Below are 18,945 nucleotides of genomic sequence, written 5' to 3' on the forward strand. Positions count from 1 at the left end.
TCCACACTGAATAGGGGGCCGGAGCCAACGCACGGGAAGAGCCGCGTTTCGGGGCGAGGCCGCGCTTGCCGCGGGGTCTCCAGCCTCATAACCACCGACGCGGCCGGAATCGGACTCAGAGGACGGAGCGACAGGCCGCCCAGGGCCCCGCGGACTAGGGAGCGAGGTGGGACCGGTGTTGCGCCTTGTCCGCAGTGCACGGCGTCCGTAGCCCGCCGCTGCCTCCTGCGCGTCCCTGGGTGGCGCCCGTTCCTCAGGCCCCAATAGAAACCCGAAGTGTGCGTGCCCGAGGCTTGCCGGCGGCGGTTTGAATACTGGGGTTCCTTAGAGGTTCCTTAGCTCCTGTGGGCGACTCTGCGCCGTGGAGCCGCGTGGACCCTCCCTGCCCGTCGCCCCAGCGCTGTCCAGCAGAGCTGCCGGCCGTCCCGGGAAAGCCCGGCTCTGCGCAGTCCCGGGGCCGGGAGCTCTTCGCTGCGGCCAGGCTGCCTGCCTTTGTCCTCAGCCTCCTGCTTTGCGCTCGTAGAGATGCTGCCTGAGGTTTCTGGCGGCTGCGTGTTCCTAGAAAGCCAGGTCCGGGGCCCCTGGTGGAGGTTCCAGCTAAAGGGAATTTGTCCCCTAGGCTCTGCTGGAACAAACCAATGCGCCCAGAAGGCGGAGGGCTTCAGGGACAGGAATCTCACCGGGAAGAACCCCCTTCTGCCCTCCAACCTATGACCCGAGACCCATCCGAGCTTGGATGAGGCGGAAGAAACCCAGAAAAGAAGCAGATCGCGCAGAGGGGCCAAGGCTCGAGTGATTTCACCACGTTCAGAAGCCGTGAGTCACTCTGTAGAAGAGAGAAAGGAGCGGGGCTGAGAGCGGTGGCGAGGGACGGACTGCGTGAGAAACGTCACCTGTTGGTGGGGTGCTGGGGGAGTCCGCGGCGGGGAAGCTTTTCATCTTCAACCCCCGCCCCCAAAAGGCACCTTCTCCTCTCTTCTTTGTCCACTCATTCTTTCCAGAACCTGGCCAACTTTCTAACCTCGTCCAGTCACCGTGTCTGGCATGTGGAGATGTGCTGTTTTGTCTTTCCTGATCTTACAGAGTCAAGAGAAGTAGTTCAGGGAGGGTTTGCCAAGATTATCTATTTTTGTCTCATTTGACAGGAGGGGAAAAAAAAGACGTGAAAACGGAAATGACCTGTCTAGGGTCAACAAGAGCTGAATGGGAGAAGTCGGAGGCCTGGACTCCTGGCTTGGTGCTGTCCACACAATCACACTGATAGAAATTTCATCTGAAGAGATCCTTTTGAGAAACAACCAAGTGAGGAGAAACAATTTTTAAAGAGACCTACGTTTAAGGCACCTATCTGTTTTTCCAAAGCTTTATGAGGATTCTTGGACTCAAGGGGTTAACATTATTGGTAGTGAAACACACAAAATAGCCTTTTGGCTTTTTTCCCCCCTGCAATATCAGCTTTAATGTAGGCACCACATGTCATCTTTTGAGATGCTATTATTTGCTCGATAATTCCGGTTTAAATGTTTCTGTGTTACTGATAATTAAAGCAGTAGGGAACATTGCAGGTTGGAGGGGTTGCAGAGGGTTGGATGTTACCTTCCCCTCCTTCTCTGTGATCAAAGATTACCAGCTGGTGTGTAGGGTTTTTAGGAGGAGAATCATGGAGCTGCAGGGCCAGCCAGCTCTCACTGTTCTGTCCCCCTTCGCTCCCCTCCTAGGTATGCCTTCCAAGTTTCAATGCTATTCTACGAACACGGAAAATGAAAAGATCTCAGGTGAGTTGTTTCTTTGATCCCCTATTTTATTTTCCAGGGGATTTCATGGCTTTTGTTAAGTGTGTTCATATGTTAAGATGGAAAAGTGGAAATTGATTTAAAAAAAAAAAAAAAAGCTTACAGGTAAATTAAGAGTGACTGAGAGACACCTGACTAGCAGGCAGAGGTGGCTGTTATCTGTGTAGGTCAAGTAATCGTCAAAGGCGAACAGCACATGTGTCTTTGATCTTCCTGCTCTACACAGGATTTTCATTGGCCACAAGGAAAAACCAGCCAGTTATTCCTGGGACAAGGGAGACTTCCTGGCGTTGGAGTTTGGGAAGAAAGTCTTTGAAGGTCTTTGGTAGGGAAGAATCTAGTAGCAACTCTTTTGTTGCCAGTAATTGTTTTTCATTGGCAGTGAAGGGCAGAGCCCAGTGAGGTTTTATTAGGGACCAAAACATTGTGGATGCTGTAAGAGCTTTTTGAACACACGCTTCGATCCAAGGACAAAACCTAAGACTGTGTGGAGGAATGAAGGAAATGGACAGCATGTTCTTAAAATAACTCCTTCAGCTATACGGGGTGGACAGCAGATAGTTCAGAGTCACAGTCTTTGCAAATGTTTATGCCCTATCCAGTCTTACTTTTATTTTATTTATTTACTTTTATTTTTATATTTTTTAGGTGAGGGCAACCCTTGGTTGACCTCACAGATTGCAAGGACCTTGTCAGCTTACAATCCCTTTTTTGTTTATGTTTTATTTTTTACGTCTACAGCACCTGGTCTTCCTAGGTGGTCTCCCATCCAAGTACTAACCAGGCCCGACCCTGCTTAGCTTCCGAGATCAGACGGGACTGGGCTTGTTCAGGGTGGCATGGCCATAGACTCCAGTCATGTTTTTGAAGATTGTGGTAGTCTCACTCTAGGGACTTTCCCATCCAGCTACCCATCTGTACGGGGCCAAGTGGTCCTCCCGTGAGGATAAAAAAAAATTTTTAAATAATAATTTGACATTTTAACCATTTTTAAGTATACTGTTCAGTGGAATTAAATAAATACATTTATAATATTGTGCAGCCATCACCACCATTCATTCCTTTAGCTCTTTTAATTTCGTGAACCTGAAACTCTGTACCCATTAAACAGTAACTTCCCACTCCTCCCTCACCCCGTCACTGGCAACCACCATTCTATTCTCTGCCAATCTGTTTTTGACTATTCTAGGTACTTCTATACGTGGTGTCATACAGTATTTATCCTTTTGTGACTGTCTTATTTCACTTAGCATAATGTCTTCAAGGTTCATCCATGTGGTATCTATGTGAAAACTCCCTCCCTTTTATGGCTAAATAATATTCCATTATATGCATACCTCATTCGTCTGTCTGTGGACACTTGGGTTGCTTCCACATTTTAGCTGTTGTGAATAATGCTGCTATAAACGTGGGTGTTTACATATTTCTTCAAGACCCTGCTTTCAGCCCTTTGGGGTATATACCCAGAAATGGAATTGCCGGGTATATGGGAATTCCGTTTTTAATTTTTCGAGGACCTGCCACACTCTTTTCCAAAGCTGCTGTACCATGTCACATCCCCAGCAACAGTGCACAAGGTTCCAGTTTTTCCACATCTTCTCCAACACTTGTTATTTTGTGTTTGTGTGTGTGTGTGTGTGTGTGTGTGTGTGTGTGTGTTAAGTAGCCATTCTAATGGATGTGAGGTGATATTTCATTGTTTCAATTTGCATTCCCCTAATTATCGCCGAGGTTGAGCATCTTTTTATGTGCTAATTGGCCATTACTGTATCTTCTTTGGAGAAATGTCTGTTCAAATTCTTTGCCCATTTTAAGTCTTCCAATCCATAAACATGGGAGTGTTTCCAGTTAGTTATGCCTTTAATTTCTTTCCGGCAACCTTTTGTAGTTTTCATTGTACAAGTCTTTTACCTTTTTTGTTAATTCCTAAGTATTTTATTCTTTTTGATGTTATTGTAAATTAATCGTTTCTGTAATTTCCTTTTCAAATCGTTGTTAATGTCTAGAAACGCAGCTGTTTTTTTGTGTTGACTTTGTATCCTGCTACTTTGCCGAATTCATTTATTAGCACTAAAAGCTTTTTTGCGTGTGTGTGGACTCTAGAGTTTTCTACATATAATGTCATATCATTTTTGAATAGATATAATTTTACTTTTTCTTCTCCAATTTGAAAGTCTTTAATTTCTTTTTCTTGAATAATCGCTCTGGCTAGAACTTCAATACTATATTAAGTAGAAGTGGCGAAAGTAGGCATCCTTGTCTTATTCCTGATCTTAGAGGAAAAGCTTTCAGTATTTCACCATCAAGTGTGATGTCAGCTGTGGGTTCGTCATATGTGGCTTTTATTATGTTGAGGTAGTTTCCTATTATTCCTACTTCATTGAATGTTTTTATTATGAATGGGTATTGAATTTTGTCAGATGCTTTTTCTGTATCAGTTGAGATGATCGTGTGATTTTTCCCCTTTATTTTTTAATGCGTGGTGTATTACTTTAATTGATATTTGTATTTTCAACCATCCTCACATTCAAAGAAAAAATCCCACTTGGTCATTCTGTATAATGCTTTTAATATGCTGCTGAATTTGGCTTGCTAGAATTTTGTTGAGGATTTTTGCATCACTATTCATAAGGAATATTGATCTGTAGTTTGCTTGCAACATCTTCTTTTGGTTTTGGTGTTGGAGTAATGCTGGCTTCATACACTGAATTAGGAAATGTTCGCTTCTTCAATATTTTGGAAAAGTTTGGGAAGGATTGGGATTAGCTCTTTTTTAAACGTTTGGTAGAATGAACCAGCGAAGCCATCAGGTCCAAGACTTTTATTTGTTGGGACATTTTTCATTACTGCTCCAATTTGCTTACTAATTATAAGTCTATTCAGATTGTCTATTTTCTTCGTGATATGGTCTTGGTAAGTTTTGCGTTTCTAAGGATTTGTCCATTTCATCTTGGTTTTCCGATTTGTTGGTGTACAGTTGTTCACGATACTCCCTTATAATATCCCTTATCTCAGCAGAATCAGGAATAATGCCCTTGCTTTCACTTCCGATCGAATACTTTCAGTCTTCTCTTTTTTTTCCCTCAATCCATCTAGGTAAAAATTCATCAATTTTGTTCATCTTTTCAAAAAAAAAAAAACCCCAGCTTTTGTTTTCATTTTCTCTATTCTTCTATTTTCTATTTTGTTTATTTCTGCTCTAATCTTTTTTATTATCTTCCTTCCGCTAGGTTTGGGTTTAATTCGTTCTTCTTCTAGTTCCTTAAGTTGTAAGGCTAGGTTGTCGATCCGAGGTCTTTCCTGTTTTTGATGTAACTGCTCAGGCTGTACAGGTGATCGCCCGCACGTCTTCATTGGCCTCCCTGTTATCTTCAGTAGCCACACCCACCTGTGGCGAGCAGAAGATACATTCCAGTGTTTTTCTCCCATGGGAAGAAAACAATATGTTGTTTTGAATGAGAAAAAAAAAACAGATAAATTAACTTTATTACTGTGTAAATTGGTAGGATGTATATATTATTTATTTTAAAATAAGGGGTGCTCAAAACTTTACTGCCACGGTGGTGAGGAAGTGTTTTGGAGATCACTCAGCTAAATACGGGCCTGAGTCCTGAGTTACTCCGTCACGTGGTCCCAAATCCCTCTGTGGCCCTTAATCTCCAACAGCCCTAAGCCCAGATCCACTGCTGTGTGCTCCTCAGGCCTCTGACTTTGCTTATGCACTGGTGCCACATCAGTGAAGATTTACCATTCAGAGGAGCCTAACCTGACAATACAGAATAAAGCTGTATTTTCTACCTTTATTTAATACTGATTATAGTGAACCTGGCATAGTTCTCATAATATCTTATTACAGGATAAATGTTCATAAATATGACCTGTCTCCCTACTATGATGTAAGCTCCTTAAAGCAGGAAAAAAAGGATCGATGTAGTTTAACATTCCTGGCAAGCTAGGACAGTTTCAGACACATAGTAGGAACTGTAAAACTTTGATTTGTTTGTTTGAATTAATACATTGATACACTGTCTAGCTTTTCCTGCTGTGATATCACTTTATCTCACAAAGTAAAATAAAGGTATAGAATAGGCAACCTATATAATATTTATGGTAAACTCTCAACATAAACACGTTAAGAATTATTTCCCAGATATCTCTTTCATGCCACGCATAACCGATCTCTTTGGCTCGAACAGAAATGTGCTGGTCAGGGATCCATATCATTCAAGGATATGACTGCGAACTTCACCCTGGATGACTGGCTACGACTGACTGGCACGCAGAGGCCCCTGTACCAGGCTGTGATGCGGGAGAACTGCGCTCCGCTGGTCTCAGTGGGTGAGTGGTTTTCCCTGTGTCATGCTACACCAGCGTGCATTTCTTTTCCTATTCTTAGCTGCCCAAATTGACGGCCCTTGGTGGAGCGTAATGATACTTGTACATACATCCATCTCATCAGCCAAAGATGGTTGTTCCCGTTGGGCCCAGAGATCATTTTTGTGTTCTCATCTCCCTAACGAAAGGCTCAGATGGGCACCTTTATCTTGTGGCTCCTGAAGCTGCACCTTCCTTGTCCTTCAGGGGCCCCGATGTCCAAGCAGTTTGCCCGATGTCTCACCCTGTCTCACTCACAGGGTGTTGTTTCACCAAGCCAGAGGTGATCTCCAGGCTGGAGCAAAGGGAAGAGCTGTGGCCATTGGAAGGTTCCCAGGCCGAGTGATCAGGTGAGTTAGTCATTACCAGGCGAAAAAAGAAGCCAGTGGAAATCAGGTTCCAGAAGGTTGGCTCAGAGGTCGGGACCCTTGTCTGTATCTCAGTAACTCTGTTTGGGACCCTCAGACCTTTGGAAGTAAGCTCGCCTCATGTAGCCTGGCTCACACCTGTGTTCATCGCTTGAGTTCCAGCGCTTTCCTTTTCTGCCTGACTTTGGGAAGTTGACCGTCTTGTGCCCAGTGTTGAACCCCTGCCTGCCTCATCTCAGACCTTAGTTCTTGGTTTCTCTTTCTCAAGTATTCATTTTCCCTCCATTTTCATGGACTGTTTAACGTCCCCCAAGCATTAATGAATTTATTTATTATTTATTAATTCCGCAGATATTCCCACTACATGTTACTCAAGTTCTTGGTGCTGTTGCTCAAAAACTCATCGTAAGTTCCATCTGATCAGTCTCCTAAGTCTTACTCAGACACTTTCCACACATCCGCACCTCGTCCTGACGTTTGCCCTTCTAGATCCTGAAGAAAGGGCGTAGGACTGTGCCTCCATGTAGTTCATGTTTATCGTGCTTATTTTTACACATACTTATGTTTGAGCTGAAGTTTCACCTCTGTTTGGAAGTGCTTAATCAATCTAGCCAACATGAATCCCTCCCTTCTTCCAATTCCCACTTCACCTAGTGGCTAAGTCACAGCAACTCAGATTTGATCATATGCTGTGACAACAGAGAGCATCTGGTTCTTGCCTGAGGCTTTTGTCCCCATCTGAAGGGTCTCTTTTTACTCTTTCATAGATATATAGTAGATATGTTCATATATTGACACTGATAGGTATGTTTATTTAGGAAGCATTTCCTAAGCACATGAGCCTACGTCACGTTCCTGTAGCTTCTAATTCCTAGGGTATATAGATTGTCATGGAACCATGAAAGTTTGTACCCTAAGTTTTGAATAAATTTCCAGGTAATCCTGATGCATACTGCTTCTTGAGGGCCACCAACTATATATATACTTAGACAAATTCAAACACAACTGGAGATACAGTAAAATCTGTCAGGAGCATAGGTTGTAGTTAGGAGAGGTAAACAAAATCGTTTGATATATTTTGAAATTCAGAGTTATCAAGTGCTATTTGGATACAGTTAATGCTTTCCAAGTGTGTTAATGAGAAGTATAGGAAGTGACTACTTTCACTGTTTGAGAAAATAGACTTTAAGAGTCATGATTTGAAAAAGTATGTGTATGAATGTGTGTATATGTGTGTGTGAGAGAGAGAGAGAGAGGGAGGCTAGGGAAATATGCGTTTCCTGGAGTACTCTGAGTTTTTAGTAGAAACGAAGCTGAAAAGCAGTCTAGCTGAATGTAATCTGTATTACACTTGTAACTCGTGATTGGAAATAAATATTAAAAAAAAATTATTGCGTATTTTTGTAAGGGTATCTTGAACAACTGATACAAGTCTTATTTTATCCATTGGCATGTAGATAGTGGGCTATTATCTATATAGACATAGATAATCGGTTTTATCCCACACTTAAGACTTCCTGCGATATTTCTTCTGAACAGTCATGTATACTAATAGTCTTGTCACTCTACTTCCTGTTCATGGTTTTTATTGGGCTCACCCCAATATCTGAGTTTCTGTATAATGCTTTTCCTTCAGTTCATCATTTCCTGTGTTTAGTTTCCCCTTCTATTTTTAGTTCTAAAGGTCATATTTTTAAAATAGCAAATAGGTGTTTGTTCATTGCTAGTTGTCCTCTTCCTTTTTTACTATAGCAGGTGTTTTCTGTTTATGCTTGAGATTTCATCCTAGGAGCTTGTGCTTGAAAATCGAGAATCAATTATGTAATAAGTTATACTTACATAAGAAATGTGTTAACATTTTAAAAGTTTACTTAATTTTTTTTATTTCTAGAAGTCAGTAAATTTGATGGTCAACTAGACAGAAACCAGGAAAACCAAGGTAAACATTTGTGGCAAGTTTTTCATCAACCCAAAAACCCTGACTAAGAAGGGAGATAATGTTTTCAGAAAAACATTTACTTGACACAAACCCGGTTTCTGCAAGAAAAACACCCTGTCGATAGGGCTCATGTGGAACGAATTTGGAAAATGTTTCACAATTAATTACTAGTGATAAGAATCACTCAAGTAAGAACTCTGATGAAATAAATGCATGTGGGAAATTGCTTCTTGATAATAAGCAAGAAAAACACTCGTATTGGAAGGAGAGCTGATGTATGTAACCGAGATGGGAAATGCCTAAGTCATAATGAGGACTTGCCTGAGCAATAGAAAACTCAAACTTTAAGACCACCTTTCAAAGATAATGAATGCAGAGAAGCCTTCGTTAATAAGGCAGCTGTCATTACACCTAAAAGGGCTCAAACAGAAGAGAAATCCTGGAATTACAAGGAATATGGAGAAAATATCAGTGATGGGTCAACCTTTGAAGTCCATTAGGAAACTCACACAAGTGGGAATCACCCTGAAGGTAATTAGTATGAGAAGTCAACTCTCTTTAAACATCAGAAAGTTAACATGGGAGCAGAAAACCCACGAATCTAATGAAAATGAGAATAATTTCCAAAAGAAGTTACATCTCAACTCCATAAAACTCAGAGAGGAGAGAAACTTTTGAATGTCGTTTTTGCAAGAAAGCTTTTAACCAGGAGTCGCATCACGCTCGACATCAGAAGATACACACAAGAGAGAAACCATGTGAAAGTAATAAATGTGGAAAAACCTTCCAGAAATCACAACCCACTGACCCTCAGGGAATTCTGGGAGAGAAACTCGATGAATGTGATAAAGCCCCTGTGAACTCAGCCTTACCTGATCAGCAGAAAATGTCGTCAAAAAAGAAGCTTTATGTGTGCATCAGAGATTTCATACAGGAGAGAAGCCCTGTCAGTGTAATGAGTGTGGGAAATCCTATGCAAAATCACACTTCAGTTGTCACCAGAGAACTCACTCACATGGGAGAAACCGTATGAGAGTGAGAATTGTTGGAAATCTTTCTATATGAAATCAAACCTGACAAAATATAAAAAAACACAGGGAAGAAAATTTTCATATGTAACGAATGTGTGAAAACTTTTTTGACGGAAGTCACAATTTGCTAACTATTAGAGAACACACATGAGAGAATCCCTATAAATATAATGAATGTAGAAAATCCTTCTATAAGCAGCCCTACATGTACTTCATGGGAAGCACACAGAAGAGAAATCCTATAAATGTACTGAGTGTGGCAAATCCTTCTGCTATAAGTCAGCCCTAATTATACATTAGGTATCTCATACAGGGAAGAAACCCTACGACTGTAATGTATGTGGGAAAACCTGTGTGAAGCCAAATCTCACTAAACATGAAAAAATTCACACAGGTTTGAAACTCTATGAATGTAATGAGTGTGGCAAATCCTTTTCTATGAATTCTATCCTTACTGTACGTCAAAGAACTCACATAGGGGAGAAACCCTGTGAACGTAATGAATGTGGGAAATCCTTCTGCAAGAAGTCAGCTCTCGCTAAAAATCAGGTAATTCACACGAGAGACACTCTAATTTGCATCAAATGTGGAAAATTCTGTCACATTGTGTCGCATCATAGAGAACTCATGGGAGAAACCTTACAAATGTAGTAATATGGAGACTCCCTTTATGTATAAATTTAGTCTTTAGTTGACACCAGAGGGTACACATGGGGTAGAGGGTGGAGGGCTGTCCATGAATGGAATGAACATTGGAAAATTTGTGCATGCTTTGCTAAATATCAGCCAATTCTATGGAGAGAGAGCCCTGAGAACATCCTGTATATTAGTATCTGCCTACAAATCAAATATATGTCTCAGAGAAATCATGAGGAAAAACTTAAAGAATATAACAAAAGTATAAAACATTTACAAACTCACAACTTACTGAACACGAGGTAATTGATATTGGAGTGAAAAAATATATGTTTTGTATGCATGAAAGCTTTCAAGAAAAAAACTTTTATTTTCAAAGAAAGGAATTAATACAGAGGAGAAACCTATCAATTTAGGAAATGTGGATAAGTTATTTTTCTCTAGGAATAATATAATACTAGAAGTCACGATTGTGATGTGGTACCAAATTTTGAAAATGTGACATAATGTATAGCTTATACTAATGGTACTCATTGTTAGAATATGAAGCCTTTGAAAAACACAAGTTGCAGCAGCAAGGTGAAGGCATTGGACCCTTGAAGAGAGTACTTGAGGTAAGCAAGGCTTAGGTCAGAAACCAAGGAAGCAGCAAAGATTAATGAGGACGTGTCAGAGGTCACAGAGTAGCTAGAAGGGGCTCCCACTGGCCAAATTTGAGGTAACTCGATGGTCAAATGGAATGACCGTAATTGCCTATAACATTTGAGTAAACAAAAATCTGAGTCCATAGCGAAACACAGAAAACGTTAAAGGGGCTAAGCTCATTCCCACCATTGGAAGCGAATCTCACACAAACTCCTTACTCTGTACTTAGAGGGAAAGAATTCGGTTTTCAGCCTATCCTTTTAGTAGAAGCAGTTGTCTCTCTCCAGTTGTGGTAAGGCTGTCCGTTATTGAAAAATGTCAGCTAATGTAGAAGGAATGACCATTTGACAGATTACTAATTCACCCTTAGTGCATCTAGGCAAAGATTGTCAGTAGATGTTAGAATCATCAGATTCTAAGGAGACAGGCCATTCGTGTAGTGCCAGAGTATCGCCCATGGATATCTCACTCACTGTACCTAGAAAAAGTGTACCTTTACAATGGAATGATCTAGTGCCCACTTTAACCAGGTGACCGCATGTAGCATCGCTCATAGCAGTAGTTCCGTTACATGCCTCTTGATGAGATGCACTCTAGTGTTCTTGCCAGAACACTTAATGTGAATCCAATCCCGCATTCGGTCTTTTAGTTTACAGGAAATAAGGCAGATGGAGGAAACAATCAGACAGATAAGGAACGCGGGGTATTCTACAAGACAACTGACAACTGGCCCCTTCAAGAAGGCAATGTCATTTTAAAAAAGAAGGTGAGGGACTATTTTTGATTCACAGAAACTAGTGAGACAATCAAATGCAGGTCATGAACCTTGACTGGATTAAAAAAGACATCTACATAGCTATTTTGGAGGCAATTAGAGGAATTTAGATGTGGAATTGGTATTAGACAATACTTGGGAAGTAGAGTTAATTTTCTTAAGTGCGATAATTGTGGTTATGAATATTCGTGGTTGTTTCTGGGATGTATGCTGAATACAGAGAGGCGAACTGTTATGATGTTTGCAACTTTAGGGTGGTTCAAGACAAAATGATACATAAGTAGATGGATCAGAAATAGTCCAATTCTAGCACTTATTGAAGTTAGTGGTAGGTAAATGGGCGTTCACTATATTTTTCTTTAAAGAACTCTGAAAAAAATTGATTAAAAGTCTTGGGAAAGTACCACACTAATCTATTCTCTTACTGTTTTCTGGCATACATAGATAATTTTCCCATTGTTATTGGTCTACTCAATAACAGCCAAACAACGCCTTTTTAAAAAGTGACTGTCTTGGGTTTAGCTGGTTTAATGACAGCATGCTCTTGAGCTATGCAAAGGCAGGCTACGGCGCTGCCGACGACTCAAGGCTTGCTCGGGAGTAGCTGGACAGCAGTGCTCACTATGCAGAAGGTGGTTCTGTGCATGGAAACGCGCTTCTCATTCCTACTCCCAGTGGTTGCAACGGGGCCTCCAGAGTAGGCTTCCAGATGCCCTGCCCTTGAGCAGGTGGGCAGGCCGCTCCCTGTTTCTTGTTGGAGAGACTTGATGTGGCCCGTGATCTCTCTCTACCAGGATTCTGTCGGGCTGGGCATATGACCTGGCACAGGCCAATGGGATGTTTCGGAAAGTATTCTCGGTGACGTGGGGGAAAGGGCTTGTTATTGTTTGTCGTGAGCACAATGGCATTGTCCATCTGGATACCACCGTTGGTTGCATCTTGTGAATCAGGGCTGGTACTCTGGGGACGGTGAGCAGAGGTAGAGAAGCCGCGGACAGTGATGGCGCAGAGTGAATTAACCAGCTCTGAAGCTGTATCAGGAAGACCTGAGGTCAGGAGTCCCCTTATACCTGGAGCTCTAAGGCGTCCTCACATTGCAGAGGTGTATATTTTTTTTAATTATGTGATTCAGAAGTGTTAGATACCACAGGAATTTGGATGCAAGAATGATTTTTTTTTTTTTTTGAGAAATGATTCAGTGACTGCTTTCTGCCATGTAAATTTCCATGAAACAATGAAATGATGCTGTTTCTTGTTTGAAAGAAATAGAACACAGGAAATTTCCTTCTGGTACCTATTTGCAAATTAGGTATTCTTTCTCTTTACAGGAGACAACTATTTTAAAATTTAAATAAATTGTCCATTGTGCATTTCCCACTTTTCCTTGACAAGATGTGGCTTGATGGAAGTGTCTGATTTTTATTTTTCTGGTGAATTGCTTGTCTCTACACCATTTAATTAATCTATTGTTTTTTGTTCCTGATTTGAAGTACTGTCTGTATCATGGATGAAATCTTCATTCGTAGTGGCTTTGCTTTATTCTGCTGACTTCTTCCCCACATCTTTCCAGAAAGAGAAGCTGAGACCCTAGAGCTGGCACATTCCCTGGTGACCAATCACAGCACCTGTCCTTTCAGCCCAGTTTAGTTGTCCCTGGGATGGACACTTAATCTAAGAGAGATCAGTGAGAGCCAAGGCGAGTTGTTGCTGGGGGTTTTTGTATAGTAGATAACTGTGGACCAGCGGTTCGTTTGTTCCAACCCTGGAGCTGCCAGCAGCTTGGTTATACTGGGTTTTCCCTCATTTCCAGTCTCATAGCTTGTAAACCCTCCATTTCTTTCTGGGGCATTTTTGTTTAATGGAACAATTGTATCGTTGTGCTAATTAGATCGCGTTGTAACTGCCGTTGCTTTGTAATGCTTTCCCGTGTATTGAAGAGCAAGTCTCCTATTTTCCCAAACTTCCCTGGCTTTTCCCACGTGAGTTCTTAGCGATGACCTTTAGAATACTTACCAGGCTCCTCTCCAAAGTCTTTGAGATTCCGATTGAGTTTGTATTTAAATTTAGTCTCAAATAACCGCCCGCTGAGAGTGGTGAGTTCTTATCCCAGCTGGCTGGCACCAGTCCCAGTGACCAGACACTGGGCTGAAGGAGATGGCTTCTGTGAATTTCTCTTATTCCTGTGAGTGGGCCATACTTTCTGTTTCTTTGCATGTGTTTTTTTTTTTTTTTTCCTGAAAACCAGACGTTTTTAGTATTATAATGTTGCAACTCTGAAATTCAGATTCTTCCCCCGGCCCCAGCGTTCTTGTTGTGTGTTGTGGGTTCTTGTTTGCTTCTTTATTGACTTTTCTAAACTGTTTTTTGAGTCTGTATTCTTTGTCATCTGTGTTCACTGAATTCCTTTTTCCTTCAGTGTAGAGGTCAGGTGTGTTTTAACTGTTTCCTTAAACATTTGGAGTTGCCCACCGCCTCCCCCGTCCCCTCCGCAAAAAAAAAAAAAAAAAAAAAAAAAAAAAAGGGGTGGAGAAAAAGGAAAAAATACTCTCCTGCCCTTTGCAGACTGACTGTGTGGGACCTTCCTTTGACACGTAGCCAAGCTGGTTGCAATCCGCCTTCGTCTTCGTGCCCAGCCTACATGGCGCATGCAGGTCGGTCAAGGCGACGGCTCAGGCAGGGGCTTCTTGGGGGCTTTCCTCAGCCCGTGTCCCACCTGGGCACCCGTGAATTCCTGATACATGTGGAATGGAAGCCCTTATTCCCACACACCTTCTTTTTCAACCTCTTCCTCGCCAGGCTTCTGTTTGTCTGTTACTCATTTGAAGCAAGAAATAACTGTCATTTCTCATTCCCAGCGGCTGCAGCCAGTACTTGTTCCTTTCAGTGCTTTGGGCACATGCTGCCCCAGCCCCGTGACTGCTCTGAGTTGAGGAAATAAAGGGAAGACTTGAAACTCTTACAGTGTCCCAACAGGAGACGCCCGCCATCACAGTTCTGACTGTCATTCACCCTCTGGCCCCAGCATCCTGACCTGGAGCTCAGGTTGTCATCCTTTTGGCTACTGATCTGAGATGCGGGGGATGGGAGGCGGACAGTTCAGAGTCACAGCCCTGTCGCTGCAGAGCCCTGCCGTCCTTCGCCAGGCCTCCCCCCAGTGGTTGTAAGATTCGGACTAGGTCGATGGTCAGTTTTCACCGGTTCATTAGGAGTTGTTCACGATGCAGGGACAGAGCCCTCAATCTCCCTGCTCTGCCGTTTCTAGACATAAAACCACGTCCCATCAATTCTTGAGCTGATACTGGTCCAGATGGATGTTCCACGCTCTTATTTCTCCTACCCAGCCTTGGGATAAGCTGTTACTCTAAAGAGCTTTGGTTACATTTGGTGGGGATTAATATTTAGAAACCAAGATCTAGGCCCACATTTTTCTCAGAATAGAAAGACTGCGTATTTTATTAGAAATGTAAAATTCTAAGCTGTGCTAGTATTTTTATTAGGATTACTATTGATTCTGCTAATATTCTTGTTATATTACAAGATTCTGAATGGGCTACTTCTACGTTCTTCATGAGACTCTTTTATTAGTCATTTGTACGATAGGTGTTGGAGGAATGCATATGTTGCATCTTAGAAAAAACGACAGTTCATTTTTCATTGGCTAATTCTCTGTTGGCGTTGGGCTGGCTGCCAAGTGGCTGAACCGAGACAGAAGATCGTTGTTTCATGCACAAGTCCAGCAATAGGTGGTCTAGGGAGGTCGGCTTGTCCTACTCTGTGATATCATCCAGGGAAAGGGTTCCCTTTACCTGTTACTTTTCCATCTCCTAAAGCAAGAGTTAGCAAAATATGGTCACAGACCAGTGCGGCCCGCTGCCTTTTTGTGCAGTCTGTAAATCAGGAATGGCGTTTGCATTTTAAGTAGTTTTTTAAAATCGAAAGAAGTTTGTGGCATGTGAAAATTATGAAACTCAGATTTCAGTGTCCCTATGTGAAAGGCTCTCCTCCCCGTGCACTGCGGGCTCTCATGCCACAGCGGCAGAGGTGGGCGGCTGCCACAGGCGCTGTGTGGCCCCCAAGGCCCAAAGCGTTTCCGTGGCCCTTTTCAAGGGTGCCAGGTGCTGTCCTTGTGCTCAGGGTGGAAACAAGCTCACTGGCACCAGCTGTGTCACGGCATGAGGGCAAGGGGTGCGGGGGAGGCAGCGAGGAACAAAAGGTCCTCTGTTAAGAATGTGACTCACAACATGGCACATTATTTCCCTTGTGGACCAAATGCAGTCGCCTGGCCACTGGGAAGAGACATCTCTGGTGATACGCCAGCTGAAACTGGAAGCGGGGGTGATTTTTTACAAAAAGAAACATTGTAACACCGTAGGACATCTAGCAGCCCAATCTGTCACGCTAACTGGGTGGCACATTCATCATAGGAAGGACGTTCAAAAGTAGGGACCAACAGATGGGGCAGCTGCGACCATTTTACTGAAAGATGGCTTGGGCTGAAGTTGCCAAAACAGGCACAGACATCTTGGGCACCTGAGCCATAAAACCCTAAGACTGAACAGAACATTATCGAGAATTTTCATTTCCTGAGGCCTTTAGTTTTTCTGTTTCCGTAGGAATCCTGGAGGACAGTGTTCATTGCCAGACTCAGTTCAGAACACTCCTCATCAACACTGGTCCCTGCACGGACCCCATCCTCGCTTTACCGGATCCTTCTCCGCACCAACCCCAGCTCCCTCCCCTCCCCCCACAGCATTCATACTAGTGAATTTACGACTTTAAAAGCACACACTGTAAACTACGTAGGGATGTATGGGTGTAAAATTTTAATTGATACAAATATTTAGTTACATGAAATCTCATTCCATCCTTTTTTCATTCACATGTAAAATATTTCATCAGATGTGCTACATACAGATACAGCAGATGCCTCTGCTGGCAGAACGCCCCAGCTTGACCCACATATTCTTCTTCTAGTGACATTCACCTAGGATATCTCAAAATCTTGTTGCGATGAAACCTTCTGTCTACACATCCTCATGCGCATAGAATCTCTCTGGGATATATAAACAGATCAGGGTAAGGCATCCACATTCCCAATTTAAGGAAGCATTTGCAGATCAACTTCCCAGTGTGGCACTATCATTTTAGACACTTCTGCAGTATATAAACATTACCAACCGCCACTCACATCCTCACCAGTACTTATTATACATCGCTGTACATTTTGCCATTCCGATGTGTGTAAAGGGCTAATTTGCATTTTGTAAACACTGATGTCGTCGAGTGCAGCCCGTGCAGCCTTTCTTTTGCATGGCGCCCTGCTCACCCCTTCGCGGACATCCCTGTGTATTCTAGCGATCGCTCTTGATTTAGGTTAAACAAGTTTTCCTTTATAGACCGAAGAGATTTTCTTTGTCTTTCCAGTTGGGATTACAGAAGTTCCTTTTAGGTTTCTTCTTTAATTCTGAGACATTTTTAATTCATGTATTTTCTCCCTATCTTGTTTCTTTGAAAATCCGAGTATGTGGATAGTATCTCTAGTATCTTCTACATCTCAAAAATTTTTAATTTTCACATCATATTTCTTTCTTTCTAGTGTCTTGAGAGAATTATTTGCCATTAACACAGTCCGCTAGTTTGTTTTTTGGTTGTGTGAATTCTATTACTAAGCTCATCTATTGAATTATCTCATGCTCAGCCCTCACCTCCCCACCTTTCTTGGGAAACTTTCTGTTCTTGCTTCATATTATCAATACTCTTTTCTTCAAGGATGTCTATTAAGAAAATCTGAAATCTCAACTTCCACATCTCATTAAGCTTGCCACTTGTGTACATGGTACGGTGTGCTCTCTCTTAGGAAGCTCATGTCTGCTTTTCTGAAATTTTCACTGGGGTATCCACAAACCTTGGTTGATACGAGTGGCAGGGAGGTGTGGTCCCTAGTTCCTGCTCCTTGGGGTGGTTTAAGTAGAGGCACGTGTTACAGAAGAGAAAGCCCTTCCCTACTGACCCCTCTCCTCTGGGCACTTGACATGGTCACCTCCATCCAGAAGAAGGTGCCCCTGTGAAGATGTGGCTTTGCGGGGAGGAGAGGATGCTCCAGGCTGACATACTGTGTCTGTTGTGTCCACCCTACGTCTCAGCTGGACCAAGAGGCTGCTCTCATGTAGCCACTGCAGTGCCAACCTGATGTGCCTGCTGTCCTGTCTCTGAAGGCACCATGGTGGACAGTAATGTGCTTGGGACCCTACAGTGAAGGGTGAAAGTACAGTGTGGAAAGATGACAATCGGCAAGTTTTCTTTAGCAACTGCCTCTCTACTGCGTCTGGCTACCAGCACCTCCCCCACGAGAGAGCCACATCTGCCTGCCTTCTTCAGAGCTGTCCCCTTTCAGGTTAGTTCCCTGACCCACAAACTGCCCTCACGTCTGTGGCATCACCAGAGCAGGGCTATGCAAGCAAGTCAGCAGCCCATGCCACTTCTTCGGTTTGGCAGGAATCACAGGCTTTAAGTTCAAGGAAGGGAAAGCAATTTACTTGTGATATAGTTATGACTGTGATGAGGAGAGGAAAAGCAACTTAGTTTAAAAAATGTATTTCCTAATTTTGTCCAATTGGAGGCATTCTGTAAAGCCGTTAACAACCTGGGCTGCAGTCTTGTGGTTTATTGTGAAACCTCCTTCGTGGAGCTTGACTGGACCGCCCAGTCAGGCATACGGAAATGGGACTGTGAGAGAGGGACTCGGTAGCCTGACAGCATGTGGCCCCGGTGCGAATGCCATGTCTTCGGTCTGACCTGAGGCGCTACGGGGGTAACAACTGAACCACCACTCCACTAACTCTAGGATAACAAAACTGGGGGACTCTCATCTCCACCTGCCAGGAAATGGCTGACCTCCCGCTCAGCCCTTAAAGACCCCTCCCAGGGTTCCTAATCTGCTGACGCCACAGATTGTGAGGCCATCGTGTGTGAAAGACACGTACTCACGCTGCCTTCACTCCATTCTCAGCCCTCACTGCAGGCCAGGCGCGCCGAACCCGCCCCGTGGTGCTGTCTTTCACTAACTCGGGTCTGTGCACCTCACACACTTGCCAGGAAGAGTTAAACTTTTCAAACACGGCATTCCGTCACATCTAAGACAAATCATTTTAAGTACCTCTAAGGAAGAAGAAAAACAATGGCAATTAAATTAGAACGTGCTACCGATCCTCATTTCAGAGATGTGATAACATGACAACACTGCCAGCTGTCACACTATAAACAAATTACATGACTACATTATTGAAGAGGCAGTTTAGGAATTACATGGACTGGCCCTTTAATATGCAGGCTCTCAGCAAGAGAAAAAGAATGTGATAAACCATTTCAGCTTTTCAAATTTTTT

At 42.9% G+C, this 18,945-nt stretch overlaps 1 protein-coding gene, 1 long non-coding RNA gene and 1 other non-coding gene across 3 annotated transcripts in view; 2 read left to right on the top strand and 1 right to left on the bottom strand.

Annotated features, from left to right (window-relative positions):
* Positions 1–12,954, top strand: part of ZNF316 (zinc finger protein 316) — a 33,670-nt gene extending 20,716 nt beyond the window's left edge. Inside the window, exon 8 of the mRNA XM_015585175.2 lies at positions 9,806–12,954. Within this exon, the coding sequence (XP_015440661.1) occupies positions 9,806–10,156 (351 nt within the window). The 3' untranslated portion in view covers positions 10,157–12,954. The remainder of the gene's footprint in view (positions 1–9,805) is intronic.
* LOC102882779 lies at positions 7–7,931 on the top strand. Its single transcript, XR_001516380.2, has 7 exons — positions 7–166; positions 620–816; positions 1,146–1,302; positions 1,719–1,775; positions 5,990–6,131; positions 6,428–6,517; positions 6,887–7,931. It is a non-coding gene; the product is annotated as an uncharacterized LOC102882779 (long non-coding RNA).
* Positions 2,526–2,644, bottom strand: LOC112475300. The gene has a single exon (XR_003044662.1). It is a non-coding gene; the product is annotated as a 5S ribosomal RNA (ribosomal RNA).
* Positions 12,955–18,945: the final 5,991 nt, after the last annotated feature.

The sequence above is a fragment of the Pteropus alecto genome, unplaced genomic scaffold, assembly GCF_000325575.1.
Source record: "Pteropus alecto unplaced genomic scaffold, ASM32557v1 scaffold40, whole genome shotgun sequence".
NCBI classification, from domain to species: Eukaryota; Metazoa; Chordata; class Mammalia; order Chiroptera; family Pteropodidae; genus Pteropus; species Pteropus alecto.